The following is a 19,739-nucleotide window of genomic DNA, read 5'->3' as shown; positions in this document are numbered from 1 at the left end:
AGGCGCTGGGCACGGCCAAGGGAGACCAGACCCTTCTGGATTCTCAATTTGTTAGGTCACATGGCTTCCCTTTCATTTACTTCCATTACAGCAAACGCTAAGACCCGGGGCTCTTCCACAGAAGCTCTGGACGCAAATCTCACACTCTCTGCCCCACAGGTAGAAACGCAAGTGAAATGGTTTTTTAAAAGTCCAGCTGACTGATCTGCAAAGACACACCTTGGTTTCAACAATGGTTTCCTCCGGATAAGAAGGACGAGCAGTTTTGGTCACTTCTGTCTGAATCTACTAATTCTACGAGAAGTACGTGCTGCTCTAGAAGACTTCACTTGGGGAGAAAAAAAAAAAAAAAAAAAAAAAACGCACCTCTAACTCTTAATACAAAGTAAGTGCCCAGAGTCTTGGGATCGAACAGCACTCCAACGTGAGGTCCCACTGCACCTTACAACCGAACCGGTGAGCTCGACGAAACTCAGGACCCGTTAAGACCACATTACGATGTCCAATCGCAACGTGCCGGTGTTCCCACCGCAGGTACACAGAAGCACGACACCAAAAGCTACCCTTCAACATGCTGAATGTTCTACTTCTCAACAACTGAAACACCCGCGAGTCTGTCACACGCTCAATTTGTGAGATGCGCAGGTTCGATCCCCACGCGACTCACTCACCAACGATCCGCAGTCCAGCAACAACAGGTACCCCTCAAGCTGCTCTCAGGGGCGGACTTCATCACCTCAACGCTTCGCTTCCTTCACCGAAGGGTTTTAAAGCCCTCGTGCCCTATTATCAAGCGTGCTGCAGCCTCAAAGCTCAAGGAGCGTCTGAGCGAGGGGTCTGCTGTCCCACCCTCAGGCTCTGGCCTAAGACCAAACGACTTACCTCACATTCCGAACGAAGTAAGAGCGAGTCGGCAGCAGGAGGAGCAAGGAGGAAACAAGGGCAGGGACCAAAGTGGGCACAGCTGGGTGGGGACTGGCCTCTGTGACACGTGTAAGAGCAAGGCCAAGGGCCTGACCCCACTACCACCCCACCCCCACCCCCCCACCGCTGCGATCCTCAACCACTGCAGACTGCTCTGTTGGAGAGCCCTACACGGACCGGGCAACATCCACACCGCGAAGGAAATGGTCAAGAAACCCAGAAAGGCTGTCACAACAGGAAGGAGACCAGCGCCTCCCTCCGTGAAGCTCCCGTCAGCCCCACTCTGATCTCCGCGCCTGTCTTACCCTCCTTCACTTTACGACAGGTTCATTTTAAACGCTACAAGGTTCTCGGGGGCTTCGGGTGGCTCGCTGGTTGAGCATCCTGAGTCTTCGTTTCGGCTCAGGTCACGAACTCATGGTCCATGAGACTGAGCCCCGTGTCAGGCTCCGCTCAGACAGCGTGGGGTCTGCTTAGGATTCTCATTCTCTCTCATTCTCTCGGTCTCTCTCTCTCAAAATAAGTAAACGTTAAAAAATAATAATAAAGGGTGCCTGGGTGGCTCAGTCGGTGAAGCGTCCAACTTTGGCTCAGGTCATGATCTCGCAGTTCCTGAGTTCGAGCCCCACGTCGGGCTCTGCGCTGACGGCTCAGAGCCTGGAGCCTGCTTTGGATTCTGTGTCTCCCTCTCTGTCTGCCCCTCCCCTGCTCGTGCTCTGTGTCCCTCTCAAAAATAAAAACAAAGGTTAAAAAATAAGTAACAGTAATAACAAAGCCAAATAAAGCGCCACAAGGTTCTCCAACTCAGCGGGGAAGGGGAGCGAGGACCGGCATCTTATCGCGTCAAAGGTGGTGGCCGCACCCGCAGTGCTCGGGGCCCCCGACCCTAATTACTGCAGTCAGCGTGGCCCTGGGCTCCCCGAGCCCCGCGTGGCAGGGACCGGCGGAGAGCCACGTAAGCAGAAGGCGCGAGATCCTCTGACGCAGCCGCGCCGCGCCCCGGCCCCCCCTCCGGCCTCCTCCTCTATCCCATGCTGGCACGCACTTACCTCTGAGGGGGGATATACGGGGCGCACACGGGCGGCAGGACCGCACAGGGCTCACTCAGCGTCTTCTTCGCCTTTTTCGCTTTCTTCCTGACCTTGGACGTGGACCTGACCGTTTTGACGGAGCTCTCTTTTCGACAGACACCGTTTTTCATCTCCACCTCCCCGTAAATGTTCAGAGGCCTCCGCGTACAGCCCGGGGGCGTGTGGGCGTCACAGTAAGCGGTCTTCCTGACGGAGAAGGTCGTGGCGCCGCCCGCGAGTTCCTTCACGGGCTCCATCTTCATGTAGAGGCCGGCCCTCTGGGCGCACGTCACGTGGAAGGCCGTGTAGCAGTTTGCCTTGTGGCACTGGATGCAGGCGCCCACGCCCTTCTGCTTGCAGAGGTAGCACGTCAGTTTCCAGCGGGCCGGGGGGATGTTCCTCACGCCGTCGATGGGCTCGATGAACACCGTGTTGGCAAAGCCGACCTCCGGGATCCACAGGGCGCACACCACGTGGCCCCAGCGGTCGTCGTCTGTCTTTTTGAAGGCACCTCCCTTGTTCGGGCAGAGCACGCAGTCGGCGGGCCGGGCCCGGGACTGCAGGCAGTGTCGGCAGAGCCACTGGCCCTCGGGGATGTAGGGCACCCCGTAGCACTCCTGGTGCACGGCCAGGTTGCACATGTCGCAGAAGAGGATCACGTTGCTGTTCTGGCACTCGCCGTCCATGCAGATGCAGCACACGGCGTCTTCGTCGATCAGGGACTGCTGCTCCCCCTGCTTCTGGTTCTCGCAGTAGGACTCCTTCTCGAAGCGGTCCATCAAGAACTCGAACACGCTCTGCGACACGGCCGACACGCAGTCGCCCCTGCGCTTCTCGTTGACGATCTCCAGCCAGGCGTAATCCTCCTCGTCCATGTCGTACTCCACCTCGTTGTCCAGCTCCTCGGCCGACTTCTCGATGAACTTGTAGTACACCGGGGGCCTCCTGGGGGCGGACGGCGGGCTGTACTCCACGATCCGCACCCTGGGCTCGGGAAGCGCGCTGGCCGAAGCCAGCGTGCCGGGGGCACTGGGGAGGGCTTCATTTTTCTTTTTGACTCGGTTGTTTTTGTGGCGCTTAGTTCTTAAGCACACCGGTGGCCTCTCGCTATTTTCTTTGTTGCTGTTGCACTCGCTCATTTCTTGAGCCGTGAGGTCATCTTCCAGTATGATCTCCAGGGGATCAAAAATACTGATCCGATGGAGGCGCCCCTCGATCTCTATCTCAACCATCCTCTGGGCCTGCGCGTAGGTCAGGGTCTCTCGCGTGGGGGAGTGCTTAGTACTGCACGGGGAGGAAGGGTGTCTCGCTGCAGCGCCGCGATGACATCGTCCTTTCCTCCTCATTTGGTACTGACTCCCTAAAACAGAGGGAGAGGCCAAGTTAGCTCCGTGCAGAAGACACAGGACGAGAAAACCACCAGACGCGCCGGGGGCAGAGCTAACCGACCAACCCAAGCTAAATCAAAACGAAACTCCCAGCTAACACCTCTCTGCGGAGTCCCAGATCACTCGTCCCCGGGACTCACGATCGTGTCCGCCAACCTTCCCCACCAGGTCCCTCCCGGACCAGAGGAGAGGATGAGGAGTGAGGAGGGGCCTCTGAGAGGGACAAGAGCCTCTGGGCCGCCCTGTGATTCCCACAGCTCGCCGAGCACCTTCCTGGACCCAGCTGACAGGCCACCACGATGACTGCAACATCCCTCACGAGTAGGGAGCCCCAGCCCTGAGCCCAGAGAAGCCCACACACAGGGATGGACCCCAGCAGGCGCCAAAGGCAGGACAGCAAGGCAAGCGTGCTCGGCGGCTCCTTCACCCCTGACCAACACTCCCCTTCGCAGGGTCTTCCCCTGCAGCCCAGTGCAACAGCCCCGCTGGGTGCCTGGAGCCTAGGCGGTGACAGCACAGAGCGCAGCCGTCCGTCCTCTCCATGACGCGCCCTCCACACCCACGTGGAGATACAGGGCGACTCGAGCACATCGGGACCAGAGAGAGGAGCCCCGTACTGGTCTGGGGGGCCGACCTCACCCGGGGAGGCCCCCGCCCAGCTTCCAGAGTGACCACCACAGAAACCCCCGCAGCCCAGCCAGCCTGCCCCGCCCCCACAAGGCCACTCCTCAGCTGCCGCCCCAACGGTGGCACCGGGCCGTGCCCTCCTCGTCCTCCGGCACACCCAGACGAGACGTGCCATATACCACAGGGGGCATCTCTGCTCTCGCGCCACACTGAGGGCCACCCCTGGGAACCACACGCTGCCCGGGGAACCCCCACCCCGGGGTGGCCGGCAGGGGCTCAGGTGCCTGAAATCTTGGCCTCGGAGCTCTAGGAGAACTTGCTCTTCTCAGAGCTCCACCCTCCGACTCAGTAACCGAGTCTATTTTCAGTCTCCTTCATGTGAAGACTCCGGGGTCTGGACCGCCACCCGCCAAGCCAAGCGTCACCTTGGGAAATGATGCCGAGGACCGAGGACTCCTCCCTCCAAACAACTACACTGTACTGACAGGAAGCAAAATGATTTTAAGCGACTGGCTTACAAATGAACATTCCACAGTGGAGCCCCAGGCCCACTGCTACACACGCCAAGACTGGGAAAGCCGGCACGGGGGCGCCCCCGGGACCTGACTGCCTCAAGGCAGCCTAGCTGATCTTCCGGAAAAGTCCTCAAGGAGCGCTTAGTAAGCCCCAAAAGGCAATCCCAGCGAACCCTAAATGCACTTTTTAAGTCAGACCCTTCTGATCTTTGTCAAATACAAACCCACGTTTTATGTTGAAATTTAACAAGAATTCCCTGCAAGGGCAAGCCCGGAAAACACTCTGGCCGGCCAAAACCCAACTCACCTGCGTGGCAGGGGTCTCCAGGCGCCCACTCAACCCCGGGCCCCCCAGAAATGGGCCACAAAGTCACCGACCAGCCAGTCCTGCACCAGCAGTGCCCTCGGAAGGGGGCTGGGTGCAGCCCCCGGGGTGTCAGCACCACAGCCTACACGGAGGGGACCCTAATGCCCCCGGGGACGGACGTCATTACTTTAATTTTTACATTAATGCACATCATTACTGAGATGGGGTCACGGGGTCCAAGTGACAACCGGCTACTCAGCGGATTAAAAGCAAACACGTAATTTTCTCCTCGCCGCCAAAGTACCAGGTAGCTCTAACTGTAACCAGCCTCCACAACCCACGCTCTCCCGATGGGCCCCTCAAGCACTCTGCACACGAACTTCACCTAACAACGGTCACGGCAGCTCCAGCGTCTGAAGATGGAACCGTGACGGGGAAGGAGGGCAGTTAGCGGCACAGAGTGACCGACTGCTCCCGGCTCCTGGCTTCCCGACACCCTCTGTCACTGCCATGTGGCTCCAAGCACACTTGGCGCTTCTGCAGAGGGACAAGCAGTCCCACCAGGAGGTGGTCAGCGAGGACCAGAAGCCTTTCCAGCCGCAATTCAGTGAAATACGCCCAGAAAAGCCGCGTGGGCCACCAGAGAGGAGGCCTGCACGCTAAGGAGCAGCAAACGTCTTCAAATCAGTTCATTTCCTGCCTGGCTGGGAACAAGTCACTTCAACTGTCCCGGCCCTGCTCCCGCTAAAGCAGAAACAGGATCATAGCCGGCTCCCGCTGGTGTGAACACTGCCCGACTTCCCACGAGGCGCTCGGGGCAGCGCCTGGAGGAGCGGGTGAGGGCATATACCACCCTAATTCCCCAAGCCCACCCAGGCAGGGGTGAAACTTCGGGGTGACGAAAACGTTCGGGATGGGCGTGGCAGTTTCCTGGGCGGACGTACTTGTGTCAAAACTCAAGTGTGCCCTAACAGGGGCTGTGTCTTCTCCGAATCACACCTCGGTGAGCTCACTTCTCCTACGAGGGTCCAAGGGAGCCGAGCGGGGCTCAGTTCCCCACAGTCAGAGGGACGAAGGGACGAAGGGATGACCGACTGTCCCTGCAGCCGGGTCCGGGGCCACCCACCTCCCCACGGCCAGACCCGCGCGGCTTCCCCGGCTTCTCTGCTGGGAAACGTTTAAAGTCCGGCCCTGTTACAGGGAGTTTCCTGTCTTGGCAAAACAAACCGACTGTATCTGTTACATAATGCGACCCGCTCGGGCACAATGACTCCCGGCCGCGTTGAAACGCCGACTCTGGGGCAGAGGGGCCGCCGCGCCCGACCCACGGCCCACACGCGGGGCCGGCTGCCGGGTCCCGATCTGCCGCCCGCCATCGCGGCGGCCGGCACAGGGCGGCCTCCCGGACACCGGGGCCCCGGCCCCGCGGCACCCCGGCCCCAACCGCCCGGCCTCCCCGGCACCCCGGCCTCCTCAACAGCCCGACCCCAACACCCGGACTCTCGGGCCTCCCCGCCCAGCCTCCCCGACGCCCCGGCCTCCCCGATCTCCCCCGCCCCGGCCTCCCCGACGCCCCGGCCTCCCCGATCTCCCCCGCCCCGGCCTCCTCGCCACCTCGGCTCCCTCCCCCCCCGCCCCCGCCCGGCCCGGCCCGGCCTCCAGGCCGCCCTCAGGCCGCCCACCCGCCCGCCCGCCCGCCCGCGGACAATGCGCCGCCCGCCGCGGCCGCCAAACATGGCGTCGGCACAGGCACCCGAGAGGCCGGCGGGCGAGGCGGCGGCGGCGGCGGCCCCGGCCCCCGCCCACTCACCTTCGGGGCCGCGGCCGCGGGAGCCCGGCGGCGGGCGCGGGGGGCCGGCGCGGCCAAGGCGGCGCTAATGGCGCCCGCGGCTCCTCCGCCAACGGCCGCGCAGGCCCGGCCCGCCGCCGCTCGGGGCGCGGGCTCCTGTCGGCGGCGCCCGGCCCGGCTCGGCTCGGCGGCCGCGGGCTCGCGGGCTCTCGGGGTCTCGCGGGCGGGAGGGCGGGCGGGCGGCGGCGGCGGCGGGCGGTGCGGGGCCCGGCGGGGAGGCCCGGCGCGGGGAGGGGGGGCTCGGCCGGCGGCGACGGCGGCGGCGGCGGCGGCGGCGGCGGCGGGGCGCGGGCGCGGGGAGGGTCGGACGCCCGGGCCGGCTCGCTCGCTCGCTCCCCAGCGAAGCAAACAATGCGGCGAGCGCTCCGCCCGGCGCGCTGCGTGCGAGACGCGCCCCGCCCGCCGCCGCCATGACGCGCGCCGCCGGGGGAGGGGCGGGCTGAGGGGCGCCGGCCGGGGAGGGAGGGGCGGCCGGGCGGAGGGGGCGCGGGGACCCCGGGCTGGGGGCCTGAGGGGACCCCGGGCTGGGGGCCTGAGGGGCGCGGGGACCCTGGGCTGGGGCCTGAGGGGACCCTGAGCTGGGGACTGAGGGGCGCGGGGACCCTGGGCTGGGGCCTGAGGGGACCCTGAGCTGGGGACTGAGGGGCGCGGGGACCCTGGGCTGGGGCCTGAGGGGACCCTGAGCTGGGGACTGAGGGGCGCGGGGACCCTGGGCTGGGGCCTGAGGGGTGACCGGACAGAGGGGCACGGGGACCCTGGGCTGGGGCCTGAGGGGACCCTGAGCTGGGGACTGAGGGGCGCGGGGACCCTGGGCTGGGGCCTGAGGGGACCCTGAGCTGGGGACTGAGGGGCGCGGGGACCCTGGGCTGGGGCCTGAGGGGACCCTGAGCTGGGGACTGAGGGGCGCGGGGACCCTGGGCTGGGGCCTGAGGGGTGACCGGACAGAGGGGCACGGGGACCCTGGGCTGGGGCCTGAGGGGACCCTGAGCTGGGGACTGAGGGGCGCGGGGACCCTGGGCTGGGGCCTGAGGGGACCCTGAGCTGGGGACTGAGGGGCGCGGGGACCCTGAGCTGGGGCCTGAGTGGTGACCGGACAGAGGGGCACGGGGACCCTGGGCTGGGGCCTGAGGGGACCCTGGGCTGGGGCCTGAGGGGTGAGTGGACAGAGGGGCACGGGGACCCTGGGCTGGGGCCTGAGGGGACCCTGGGCTGGGGCCTGAGGGGTGACCGGACAGAGGGGCACGGGGACCCTGGGCTGGGGCCTGAGGGGACCCTGAGCTGGGGACTGAGGGGCGCGGGGACCCTGGGCTGGGGCCTGAGGGGACCCTGAGCTGGGGACTGAGGGGCGCGGGGACCCTGAGCTGGGGCCTGAGTGGTGACCGGACAGAGGGGCACGGGGACCCTGGGCTGGGGCCTGAGGGGACCCTGGGCTGGGGCCTGAGGGGTGAGTGGACAGAGGGGCACGGGGACCCTGGGCTGGGGCCTGAGGGGACGCTGAACTGGGGCCTGAGGGGACCCTGAGGTGGGGCCTGAGGGGCGTGGGGACCCTGGGCTGGGGCCTGAGGGGTGAGCGGAGGGGCGCGGGGACCCTGGGCTGGGGACCTGAGGGGACCCCGGGCTGGGGCCTGAGGGGACGCTGAACTGGGGCCTGAGGGGACCCTGAGGTGGGGCCTGAGGGGCATGGGGACCCTGGGCTGGGGCCTGAGGGGTGAGCGGAGGGGCGCGGGGACCCTGGGCTGGGGACCTGAGGGGACCCTGAGCTGGGGACTGAGGGGCGCGGGGACCCTGGGCTGGGGCCTGAGGGGACCCTGAGCTGGGGACTGAGGGGCGCGGGGACCCTGGGCTGGGGCCTGAGGGGACCCTGAGCTGGGGACTGAGGGGCGCGGGGACCCTGGGCTGGGGCCTGAGGGGACCCTGAGCTGGGGACTGAGGGGCGCGGGGACCCTGGGCTGGGGCCTGAGGGGACCCTGAGCTGGGGACTGAGGGGCGCGGGGACCCTGGGCTGGGGCCTGAGGGGACCCTGAGCTGGGGACTGAGGGGCGCGGGGACCCTGGGCTGGGGCCTGAGGGGACCCTGAGCTGGGGACTGAGGGGCGCGGGGACCCTGGGCTGGGGCCTGAGGGGTGACCGGACAGAGGGGCATGGGGACCCTGGGCTGGGGCCTGAGGGGACCCTGAGCTGGGGACTGAGGGGCGCGGGGACCCTGGGCTGGGGCCTGAGGGGACCCTGAGCTGGGGACTGAGGGGCGCGGGGACCCTGAGCTGGGGCCTGAGTGGTGACCGGACAGAGGGGCACGGGGACCCTGGGCTGGGGCCTGAGGGGACCCTGGGCTGGGGCCTGAGGGGTGAGTGGACAGAGGGGCACGGGGACCCTGGGCTGGGGCCTGAGGGGACGCTGAACTGGGGCCTGAGGGGACCCTGAGGTGGGGCCTGAGGGGCGTGGGGACCCTGGGCTGGGGCCTGAGGGGTGAGCGGAGGGGCGCGGGGACCCTGGGCTGGGGACCTGAGGGGACCCCGGGCTGGGGCCTGAGGGGACCCTGAGGTGGGGCCTGAGGGGCATGGGGACCCTGGGCTGGGGCCTGAGGGGTGAGCGGAGGGGCGCGGGGACCCTGGGCTGGGGACCTGAGGGGACCCCGGGCTGGGGCCTGAGGGGCGCGGGGACCCTGGGCTGGGGCCTGAGAGGACCCTGAGCTGGGGCCTGAGGGGACCCTGGGCTGGGGCCTGAGGGGTGAGCGGATGGAGGGGCGCGGGGACCCTGGGCTGGGAGGGAGAGGATTTTTGAGGTGGAGGTGACTGAGGGGCACTGTCTGGGCAGAGGTGAGCCTGAGGTGTCCAGGGAGAAGCCTAGGCGGTCAGCACAGTGACCATGAAAGGACCCTGGGGCGCTGGGGGAAAGGACCTGGCAGGGGCCCCCCAGCTTGTGGCTGCAGGGGAGGCCCCCCAGGAAGAGAGGGACACCCCCACCCCCCAGGGCAGAGGCTGGGTCCTTGTGAGCTGATACGGTCTTCTCCTCATATGGGCAAACAGGGCAGGGTCCATCAGAGGCCTTACCAAGAGTGGGCGGGCTGGCCCTGACCACCCACGTGTCCTCTTGCTGACTGCTGCTCGAGCTTCACTGCACCCAGCCTGTAGGTTGAGAGGCTACGGCTTGGAGAGTCGCTTAGGGTTGCAGCCAAGGTTGCCCCCTTGAAGCCGGTGCCCCCTCCAGACACACCCTTGGGTGGAGAAGAGGCTGGCCTGCCGGGGGGGGGGGGGGGGCTGCAACCACATGTGCACCCAGGCACCACGAACACCTCCTCTGCTCTGCAGATGTCTGCTTACCGCAATCCGAACTCACCAGGGCATCCAGTAGTGGAGGACAAGCGAGCTGGGCCTGCATCCCTTGTCCTCAACCTGGGGTGACCCAATGCAAACGGACAGGCTGGAGTATCTTACAACAGGGAGCAAAAGTAAGAGGCTCACGAAGAAGACGACGAGAACCTCACAGAATAGGACACGGGAGAATGATCACAGGAAACTTCTCAAATGACAAGTAATGCCCAGGACACGTGGAGAAAAAACACCCACAGAGGCACGTCAGAGTGACATTCTGGAATTCAAAGGGTAAAGAGAGTAACTCAAAAACCTGCAGAGAAGAAGGATCTTCTTTAATCAGACTGAACCTGATTGTCAACTGGCAAGGGAGCACAATTGTCAAAATTGTAAGAGAATTGAACCTAGAACTCCTAGTAGTGAAACTCATTTGTGGAACCGCAAAATAAAGGTGTCTTCACAGTCTGAACATCCAAGTTCACCATACACAAAGTCTATTAAAAAAAAAAATGCTGGAAGATAGATTCTAGCAAAACAAAAAGCGTATCCAAGAGTAAGACATGGATGCCAGCAAAGAAACCAGTTGGAATGGTTGAAAAGAAAATCATATAACAGCTGGAGAGAAAATCCCAGATGAGCCCAACATGACATATGGCAAGGGGAGGTCAGAGCAGGAAGGAAAAAGCACGCTAAATTTCTTGTATCGTTAGAAGACTTCAGAGTTGGTGGGGAATTGAAATGAAGACTGACAGTATCAACAAAAATCAGAAAAGAGAAAAAGATAAATGCATGATCAGAAAGGAAGATAATATGAGATGACAAGAAGAAATCCAAGCATTCATGTAATCACAAACATGACTACATTAAATTCATGTATTAAAAGATAGAGACTCTCAAAATGGCATATATCATTAAATACTATTTACAGAAAAATATATCTGAGAAAGTCACACAGATTGAAAATAAAAGGATAGAAAGTATGTATCATACAACTCTTGTTCCTCAAAAGACCATAAGAGAATGGACAAAAACAAAAACTAGAAGATATTTGCAACATATATACCTTGCAAATTATTCAGTGTCCAGAATATATGAAGAATACTTTCAAATCCATTAGAGAAAAACAAGCCAGGGGTGCCTGGCTGGCCCAGTCAGTGGAGTGTATGACTCTTGATCTCAGGGTTGTGAGTTCAAGCCCCACGTGGGGTGAGGAGCCTACTTAAAATAAAATTTTAAAAAATTAATTTTTTTTTTTTTAAAGAAAAAGACAAGCCAATCGAATGACGGGGAAAACCCATAATCAGGGTCCTTGCAGAGAAGAATGTGGAAGGGCCAATAACCTCACCAGTAATTTCAAAAATGCAAACTAAAACCACCAAATGAGCACAAATGTTAAACTAAACCCAGTGATGGCAGGAAGGTAGATCAACAAATATGCATACCCTGCTGGCTGGAATGTCAGGTGGTACCATTACCTTAGTGAAAAATAAGGCATTACCCAGTGAAGTTGGACACGTGTATCAGTTATCTATTGCTGCATAATAAAACACCTGCAAAACTTCATAGCTCAAAACAACAATAGTCGTTCCCTTTACACACAGATCTAGGGTACTAGGGTATCCCTCCTGGGGACTGGAGGGCCCATGTCCAAGATGGTGCATGCATGGCCAGTAGGCCGGTTCAGGCTATGGGCTGAGCCGGATGGTGGCCAAGTTCCAAGAGCAAGAATTCTAAGAGAACTAGTAAGGACCTGTTATCACTCTCCATACCATAGCCCCAGAAGTCACATAGCATCACTTCTGGCCAAGCCTGTCCGGATTCAAGAGACACCTCTGCTTCCTGGGGATAGAAGTGTCAAAGTCCTATTTTAAGAGGAAGGAATACATGTGCACATGTGCACACCAATTCCCAGCTCGAGGGTTAAGCTGATATATTCCCAGGTACTTCCGTGCCTGAAAGTATGCCAAAGAAACCTGCACTTGTTCATAGGGAGATGTGCATCAAAGTTCCAAACAGTATTGTTTTTAGTAGCAAAAATACTGGGAGGGAAAATACCTTAAATGTCCCTGGACGATAAGACAAAGTGATGTACGTCCATATAATGGAATAGCACACGATGGCTTCAGTGAATGAACTGTACCACTTGGAGCCATGTGGCTGAATCTCAGACACGATGCCGAGTGGGAGTAACTCAGGACTATAATATAGAGTGTGATTCCATTTACAATTAAACAGAGTGAGGTAGGAAATATGTGGGTAAGTATGTACCCACAAACCCCGTATCTTTTTTGATACCTGTTAACAAACCTTAGCGTTCACACTGGTAGCTCCACTTCCAATCCAACAGATTTCATTCCATCCTCTCTTTCTATCGAACTCTTTCAACAATGAAAAACCTACGCATTCACTTCATAGCTGTCTCCACGTGTGTTGAGGCTGTACCAGCCAGAAAGTTGGCCCAAGACACACCAACCACCACCCCCACCCCGCCTCTGTTCGATGCACCTCCGAAAGATCTACAGCTGAAAGCCTGAGCCCCACAAAAGCAAGGAGAGGGCATTGGTGTTATTTTGTCATGTTCTGTTTTCTGGCAGAAGTCAGATAATACCCTTTTTCTTTGTGCTTGATCTATCTCTATAGTAGATTGTGCTTCCGTAAACAAACACAACATACTCAGAACGTCTCACTTCAGAACTCAGGAAAAATAGCTTCTACTGACGCTTTTAATAAAATTTAGTTATTTGCATAGTTTCAATAAATGTCAGTCCTTTTTACCAAGATATAATTAAACAAACTGCCACCAAGGCTTTATGCGGGTGTCTCATTTGAGAATACGTTCAGTATGACCCACCCACCTTAGGCACAAGGTTGTAGCATCTGTGTTGGGTCAATGCCCACAGAATCCTCTGCCCCCCACTGCTCAGGTGCCTGTCCTACGGTGTACCATGTCTTAGTCGTACAAGTAGTAAGGAAAATGGGAACTATGACAGACACCGTGGTCTTTGAGAAGGTACGAACTTCCCTATTTGCACAGGTATTGCAGGCAAATCAGAGGGAGATTAGGCCGGTTCCATTTCCTAACCTAGGAATAGAAGGGCAAATGAGAGAAAAATCTCAGGCATAATAGAGGCTCAACCTCACATTCCTAATGATGACATCTCCAAACAGAAGTTGATTTTCTGGCCTTGATCTTTGGGTAGCACCATATGACTTAGATGTGCCAGCCCAAAAAGGAGGCTCATACACGTTAATTACCACATCTTACAGCACCTGTGTAGGTGAATCAAGGCCAAACACAGGAAGACCAGCTTTGTGTGGTCAAGAATAACCCTCGTAGAGAATTTATCATCACAAGTAGGGACTAATAAAACTTTTCCAAAACTTAAGAATGGGTAAGAAGGATGGTGGCGGGTCCCTTGGTGGGAGGCTGAATGTCGTCTGGCAGAACTGCCAAGGGAAATTTGTTTTTATTCTCTAGAATGTGCACCTGTTCAACTTGCTATTTACTATCGATGATGTTTTTTTTTTTTTTTTTTACAACTCATTGAGGGTAGACTTCACCTTGTAGAAAACACACAGCTAGGTAAAATGATCCTTGTCTGATAACAATGCAAATGAATTTTGCTCAGTAGTAAGTGATAGAAATGATTTCTGTCTGGTGAAAATGATTACAACTAGAAGAGGTTGCAGTTTTACGGCCCTACAGAGTATTAACCAGGTTTTAATCTAAATTAGCAGGTTTACTCAAGCAAGCTTGTCTTCAGCCACTGTCAATACTTCCTTCCGTCTTCAGTATTTGAAACTAGCCTTATCATCGCGCCGGGTTCCTCATTAATGATTTAAATAAATCTTTGACGCATTCTCACTTTAGAGCTGTGGAGTCATATTTTTAACTTTTTGAAACTAATGCTTTGATGGCTCCTATATCTAGCTTCCCCTCAGTATCCCCCTACAATGTCTAATAGGCATCTCAAACTCAAGACGCCTGATACTCAGCTCCTGGCCTTCATCCCCAAACTTCTCCTCTGTTGCCTCCCCCATCTCTCATGGGTTGAATTGGGTCACCCAAAAGATACGGTGACATCCCAACCCCAGTAGCTGTGAATTGGGCCTTGTGGCAATGGGGTCTTTACAGATGATCAAGGGAGGGTGAGGTCACTGGGGTGGGTCCTTATCCAATGACTGGTGTCAAAATGGGAAGAGGGAAGTTTGGACACAGGCCATGAGAAGGCCATGTAGACAGAGGCAGAAACTGGATAGATGGAGCTGTAAGCCTAAGGAATGCCAAAACTCACAGTCACTGGAAGCCGGAAGAGGCCAGGGAGGATCCCGCCCTGCAGGTTTCAGAGGGAGTGCTGGCTTCTAATCTATGAGACAATACATTTCTGTTATTTTAAGTCACCCAGTTTGTGGCACTTTGTTATGGCAGCCACAGGATACTAATCCACCTTCTCAGTAAACGGTAACCCCATGTTTCCTGCGTGAGAGGCACTGCCTTACTGGGCACATCTGATCCATTAGCAAATCTTGTTGGCCCTCCCTTCAAAATGTGTCTGGAACCAGCCCTGTGTCATGACTTCCTGTTACTATGCCAGGGCCAGTCACTATTATCTCACACCTGGATTATCTCAGTATCTTAACTAGTGTCTGTTTTACCTGTGAAACTATGTACTTTTTCTCTACACAGCAGCACAAGTGATACTGCCACTTCTGTGCTTCGAACGTTTCAGCGGCTCCACATCTCTCTCAAAATAAAAGCCAAAGTCCTCAACAACCAAAACAAAAAAAACAAAAAAAAACAACCAACTAGATTAAAAATGGATAAAGAACTTGAATAGACACGTCTTCAAAGAAGATACACAAATGACCGATAAGCAAATGAAAAAATGTTCAGCATCATTGGTGTTTTGGGACATGCAAATCAAAACCACAAAGAGAAACCACTTCATACCCACTAGGATGGCTGGAATCAAAAAGTCAGATAATGGGGCGCCTAGATTGCTCCGTTGGTTAAGCATCCAACTCTTGGTTTCAGCTCAGGTCATGATTTCATGGCCGTGGGATAGAGCCCCATGTTGGGCTCCACACTGAGCATGGAGCCTGCTTGGGATTCTCTCTCTCTCCCTCTGCTCCTCTTCCCCGCTCACACATGCTCTCTCGCTCTCTCTCTCTCTCTCTCTCCCAAGTAAAACATTTTAAAAAAGAAAGTCAGATAATACCAAGTGTTGGTGAGAATATGGGGAAACTAACCATCACATGTTGCTGGAGGAAATGCAAAAAGGTACCTCTGCTTTGGAAGACGGTTGGACACAGTTTCTCAAAATGCTAAACTGAGAGTTACCATATGGCCCAGAAATTCCACTCCTGGCCATACACGCCAGAGAAATGAGAACACATGTCCACACAGAAACTTGTACAGGGAGATTCACAGCAATGTTATTCACAATAGTCAGTAAGTGAAAATAAACCAAATGGCCATCAACTGATGAACAGACGGATAAAATGTTATGTGTCCACAAACAAAGGAACAAAGTACTGAAATTACATGGGTGAATCTTGAAAACATTACGTAAAGGAAAGATGCCCACAGGCCACATATTGAATGATTCCATTTATGTGAAATGTCAATGATAGGCAAATCTATAGACACAGAAAGCATATCTGTGGTTGTCGGGCCTCAGGGGAGGAAGAAATGGGGACTGACTTTTAATGGGTATGGGGTTTCTTTGGGGATGATGGTGTTCTAAAATTGAGTGGTGAGGGTTTCACAACCCCACACATACACTACAAACCATTAAATTGTACATTTTAAATGAGTGAATTGTATGGTATGTGAATTATATCTTAAGAAAGCTGTTGTAAAAATACATTGAAGAAATAGTTACATAAGTAAAACGAGAAAATAACACCAGGGACTTCTGGTTCAAGAGTAGATGATGTGGACTCATCTCTCTCTGTACATCCAACTAAATACAACTTTTAAAACGGGGAAGTAAGAGGTGCCTGGGTGGCTCAGTTGGTTGAGCATCCAACTTCGGCTCAGGTCATGATCTCACGGTTCATGAGTTCGAGCCCCGTGTTGGGCTCTGTGCTGACAGCTCAGAGCCTGGAGCTGGCTTCAGATTCTGTCTCCCTCTCCCTCTGTCCCTTCCCTGCTCATACTGTCTCTCAGAAATAAATATTAAAAAAAATAAAAATAAACGTACAGAATTTGATGCAGACATTAGGACAAGTAAAACTGGGGAAATTGGAACAAAGTCAGTGAACCATATCAGTGTCACTATTCTGGCTGTGATTCTCCCTCTATCGTTTTAAAGAACGTTAGTTACCATTGGGTAAGTCTAGCTCACCTGTACCAGGGGTCCTTCAGCGTTATTTCTTGGAATTGCGTAGGAGTCTGTAACTATCTCCATAAAATCTTCAATTAAAAAAATTCCACTGCTAAGAATGTTTTCTGATGAAATAACCGGAGGGACCCACTGCGATGTCAGAGCAGGCTGGCTTCTCCGAGAACGGTTCCAGACAGGGAGCTGGACACAGCTGGGCTGATTTCACATGGAAATAGGTGTTTTGTTAAGTGAAATCAGATTAGAGAAGAATACATACAGCAAAATCTTTTTTGTTCTTTTGATCTGCAAGCTTGTATGAAAACCCTGGGCAAGGGGCACCTGGGGGGGCTCAGTTAGTTAAGTGCCTGCCTTCGGCTCAGGTCATGATCTCACGGTTCGTGGGCTCGGGCCCTGTGTTGGCCTCTGTGCTGACAGCTTGGAGCCTGGAGCCTGCTTCGGATTCTGTCTCCCTCTCTCTTTCTGCCCCTCCCCTGCTCACACCCTGTCTCTCTCTCTCAAAAATAAACATTAAGAAAAAAAGAAACCTGGGCAAGATACACATCAAATTGCTTTTGAGATTACCCTTTTGGGGTGGGATTGTAGAGTTCTCACTTTTTATTTTCGTGTTAGCTGGATTATTTATACCTGTTATGGTTACATTTGCTAGAGGAAATACGGTATACCCAGATAAACTTCAAATTTCAAATAAGTAATTTTTTAGTGTGAAGATGTCCCATACAACATGTGTACTTTTATTTGCTACATCCGGCAACCCTAGAAATGGCCATAAACTGCAAAGCCATTTCCACCTTGGAAGATAAAACGGAGCCAGCTGCCGCAGGCTGGTGTCCTCCTGAGCAAAGGCCGGGGCCAGTGCGGGCGTCCACCCGAGTCCCTGCACCACTCGGGGTCTGCTCCCACCGGCACATCCCTTCCGAATTCTTATCTAGGACGCCTCCTGGGTTCCCTCGGCTCCCTCCAGCAGCAGCCACAGCTGCTCCCCCGGGGTTATGTCACCATCCAGTTTGGCTTTACCGCCTCTCCTCCTCCCTGGACCCTTGCCCACTCCAACCTTGGAAGACCCTCAAGCCCCTTCCTGATCTGGCCTCTTCCTGCTCGGCTTACTGGTTCCTGTAAGGAAGCTGTAAGGAACCACAGGAGCTGGTTCCTGGCCCAGGGCCCTGGTGCTTGATGCCCTGTGTGCTCACTAGGACCCCATCCCAGCCACAAGGCCCCTCCAGGTAGGCGCTGCTGTAAGCTTCCGGCTTTCACTCCATTTCCCCTGAGGTCATCACTGCTGCTGGTGTCCCATCTGCAGCAGCTCCTGTCTGCCTGGGTCCCTTGCCAATTCTGACATTTCTCTCCTTAGGTCCCTGCAGGGTCTGCTGGAGATGCCACGGTCCACCCCCTGGACCATCACCTCAGCACCTCCCCGCACCATGAGCGACCTGACACGGTCATCCCCAGTTCTCCTCCACTCCCCTCTTCTACACCCCAGGAAGGGGCCAAACCCCAATGGAGCCTCCCAGGGCTTATTCCCAGCTGCTTCCTCGTCCTCACTTTCCCAGCCAGCCAGGTGCCTCCCCCTTTGGGCCCCTACCTGAACAGGACCCGTCCACCCTCGGAGCAGAGGGGCAGGTCTGGAGGTGTGGGGGTTCCAGCGGGCACAACTCCTACCCTCCTGCCCCTCACTACATCACCTGAGAGGTGGGGAAAGGGAAGCCCCGAGGTCTCAGCGGCAGGGCTGTGGCTGGGGACTGGGGGCTGGGGGCGGGGCGGTGGCCCCGGGCACACTGGGTCGCCTGTCCTGATGTCAGCTATAGGCAGCCAGTGTTCACGGCACACCTACTCTGTGCCAGGGGCCTCTGCACCTTCCTGTTTCTGGCCGCGTCACTCCCCAGGCTGGCGGCATCATGACATCAACGTCACCAAGGCAAGAACGATCTGGCACAGCTCCGAGGTTTCAGGGCGGCATGGCAGGCTTTCCGGAAGCTCATCTACCCCCAAAAAGGAAGGTCACTCCAGGCCAAGAGTCCCCGGAGGCAAACTGTGGGGACACCCTCACACATCTACATCAGTGGTCTGGAGTTCTCTAGCCTCTAACAGCGAAGGGAAGATGAAACACTTCACAGGTGGTGGCCGCAGGGGCGCTCCCTCTTGCTGGTCCCAGGGGCCCTGCAGCCTCCGTTCCAGCCCCCACCCCAGGAGGCCTGAGAGGTCCCGGGGAGAGCAGCAATGGAGACACCCGGATGCGGGTATCGCGGTATCCAGACGGGGAGTACTGAGAGCACGTCGATTCCGGAGTACAGAGCTTTGGGGTTCAGCTGCTGTCACTGTCCAACTGCACCCCGGCGGCCGCAGCTCCCCCTCCCAGGCCAGGCTTGGCGTCCACCTGCCGCCAGCCCTCACCTCTCGACCCTGCCCCAGTCTTGCACAGGGTGGAAAGTGCTCATCAAAGATTTACTAAATGGATGGACACAGCCGTTCAATGCAGTCACCGTGCATCCCGACTCACTGGGACAGTTCCAGTTTGTGCTGGTGCTGGCTTCGCCACTAGAAGTAGCACTCCACTTCGTGCCCAGAGTGTCCCGTTCAGGCATTAAGTTACACGGCCGCCATGTGGACTCAATCATTCCTACGAAGGGTCAGCGCGGGCCACACCTGGCTGACCTGTAGGAGGGACGAAGAGTCGCTGCTGTTCTGCTAGCAAACCTTTCACGTCCCCACCTAGCTTGGTTCCTGGCAGTCATGGGGACTCAGTCAACATCTGCCACGACTTAGGACGTGCTTGGTCTTCTCGTGCTGGGTGGCACACGTCAGTGCACACGACAAACAAGGCCCTCCGCTCTCGGAGCATTGATTGTAGTCAGGGAGGCCGGCCACGAAGCTGGGAGAGGGGGTGAGGGGAGGGACGTGCCTCACAGAGTGGTCAGAGAGAGCTTCCCCAGCACAGTGACATGTGGGCAAAGACCTGAAGAGGTGAGGGGGGAGGCAGCCACAATTGAGGAAAAGCTTTCCGGTTGGGGGGAACAGCCAGAGCCAAGGCCCTGAGGTGGGGCACAGAGGACAGTGTGGCTGGAGTCAGGTCAGCGAGGGAGGGCAGTGCGGGCCTAGTCACCTCTACTGTAAGAACTCTGGCTTTGGGGGAAAGAGAGCCCCCTGAGGGTGTCAGTAGACAGGTGACCACAGCAGGGATGAGGCAGGAGGCTGTTCATTCATCCAGAGCAGGAGTCCGCAACTTCTGCAAAGGGCTAGATAGCAGGTATTCATAGCTGTTGCGGTCACGTGTCTCTTTCGACTCCTGAACTTGGCCTGTGCCTTGGGAAAGCTGCTGTAGGCAGGACGTGAGTGGGCGGGCTTGGTCCTGTTCCAGTACAACTCCATCAGGACACTGACGTTTGAATCTCCTGTAATTTTCAC

General features: G+C 56.9%; 2 protein-coding genes across 8 annotated transcripts in view; one reads left to right on the top strand and one right to left on the bottom strand.

Moving 5' to 3' along the window:
* BRD1 (bromodomain containing 1) overlaps nucleotides 1-6,779 on the bottom strand; it is a 43,465-nt gene extending 36,686 nt beyond the window's left edge. For 6 of the 7 annotated variants that reach the window (XM_058740960.1, XM_058740962.1, XM_058740964.1 and 3 more), the window contains exons 1-2: nucleotides 6,642-6,778; nucleotides 1,974-3,354 (exon numbers count right to left, since the gene is read on the bottom strand). In XM_058740960.1, coding sequence (XP_058596943.1) covers nucleotides 1,974-3,340 — 1,367 coding nt within the window. In that variant the 5' untranslated portion in view covers nucleotides 3,341-3,354; nucleotides 6,642-6,778. Of the gene's footprint in view, nucleotides 1-1,973; nucleotides 3,355-6,641 lie in introns of all 7 variants that reach the window. The other variant, XR_009265232.1, reaches the window with a different exon arrangement.
* Nucleotides 6,780-6,838: 59 nt separating this feature from the next.
* Nucleotides 6,839-19,739, top strand: part of ZBED4 (zinc finger BED-type containing 4) — a 45,487-nt gene continuing 32,586 nt past the window's right edge. Inside the window, exon 1 of the mRNA XM_058740968.1 lies at nucleotides 6,839-6,878. The gene's annotated coding sequence lies outside the window, so the exon portion shown is untranslated. The remainder of the gene's footprint in view (nucleotides 6,879-19,739) is intronic.

The sequence above is a fragment of the Neofelis nebulosa genome, chromosome 8 (genome assembly GCF_028018385.1).
Source record: "Neofelis nebulosa isolate mNeoNeb1 chromosome 8, mNeoNeb1.pri, whole genome shotgun sequence".
NCBI classification, from domain to species: domain Eukaryota; kingdom Metazoa; phylum Chordata; class Mammalia; order Carnivora; family Felidae; genus Neofelis; species Neofelis nebulosa.
This window is presented reverse-complemented; position numbering and strand designations above follow the sequence as displayed.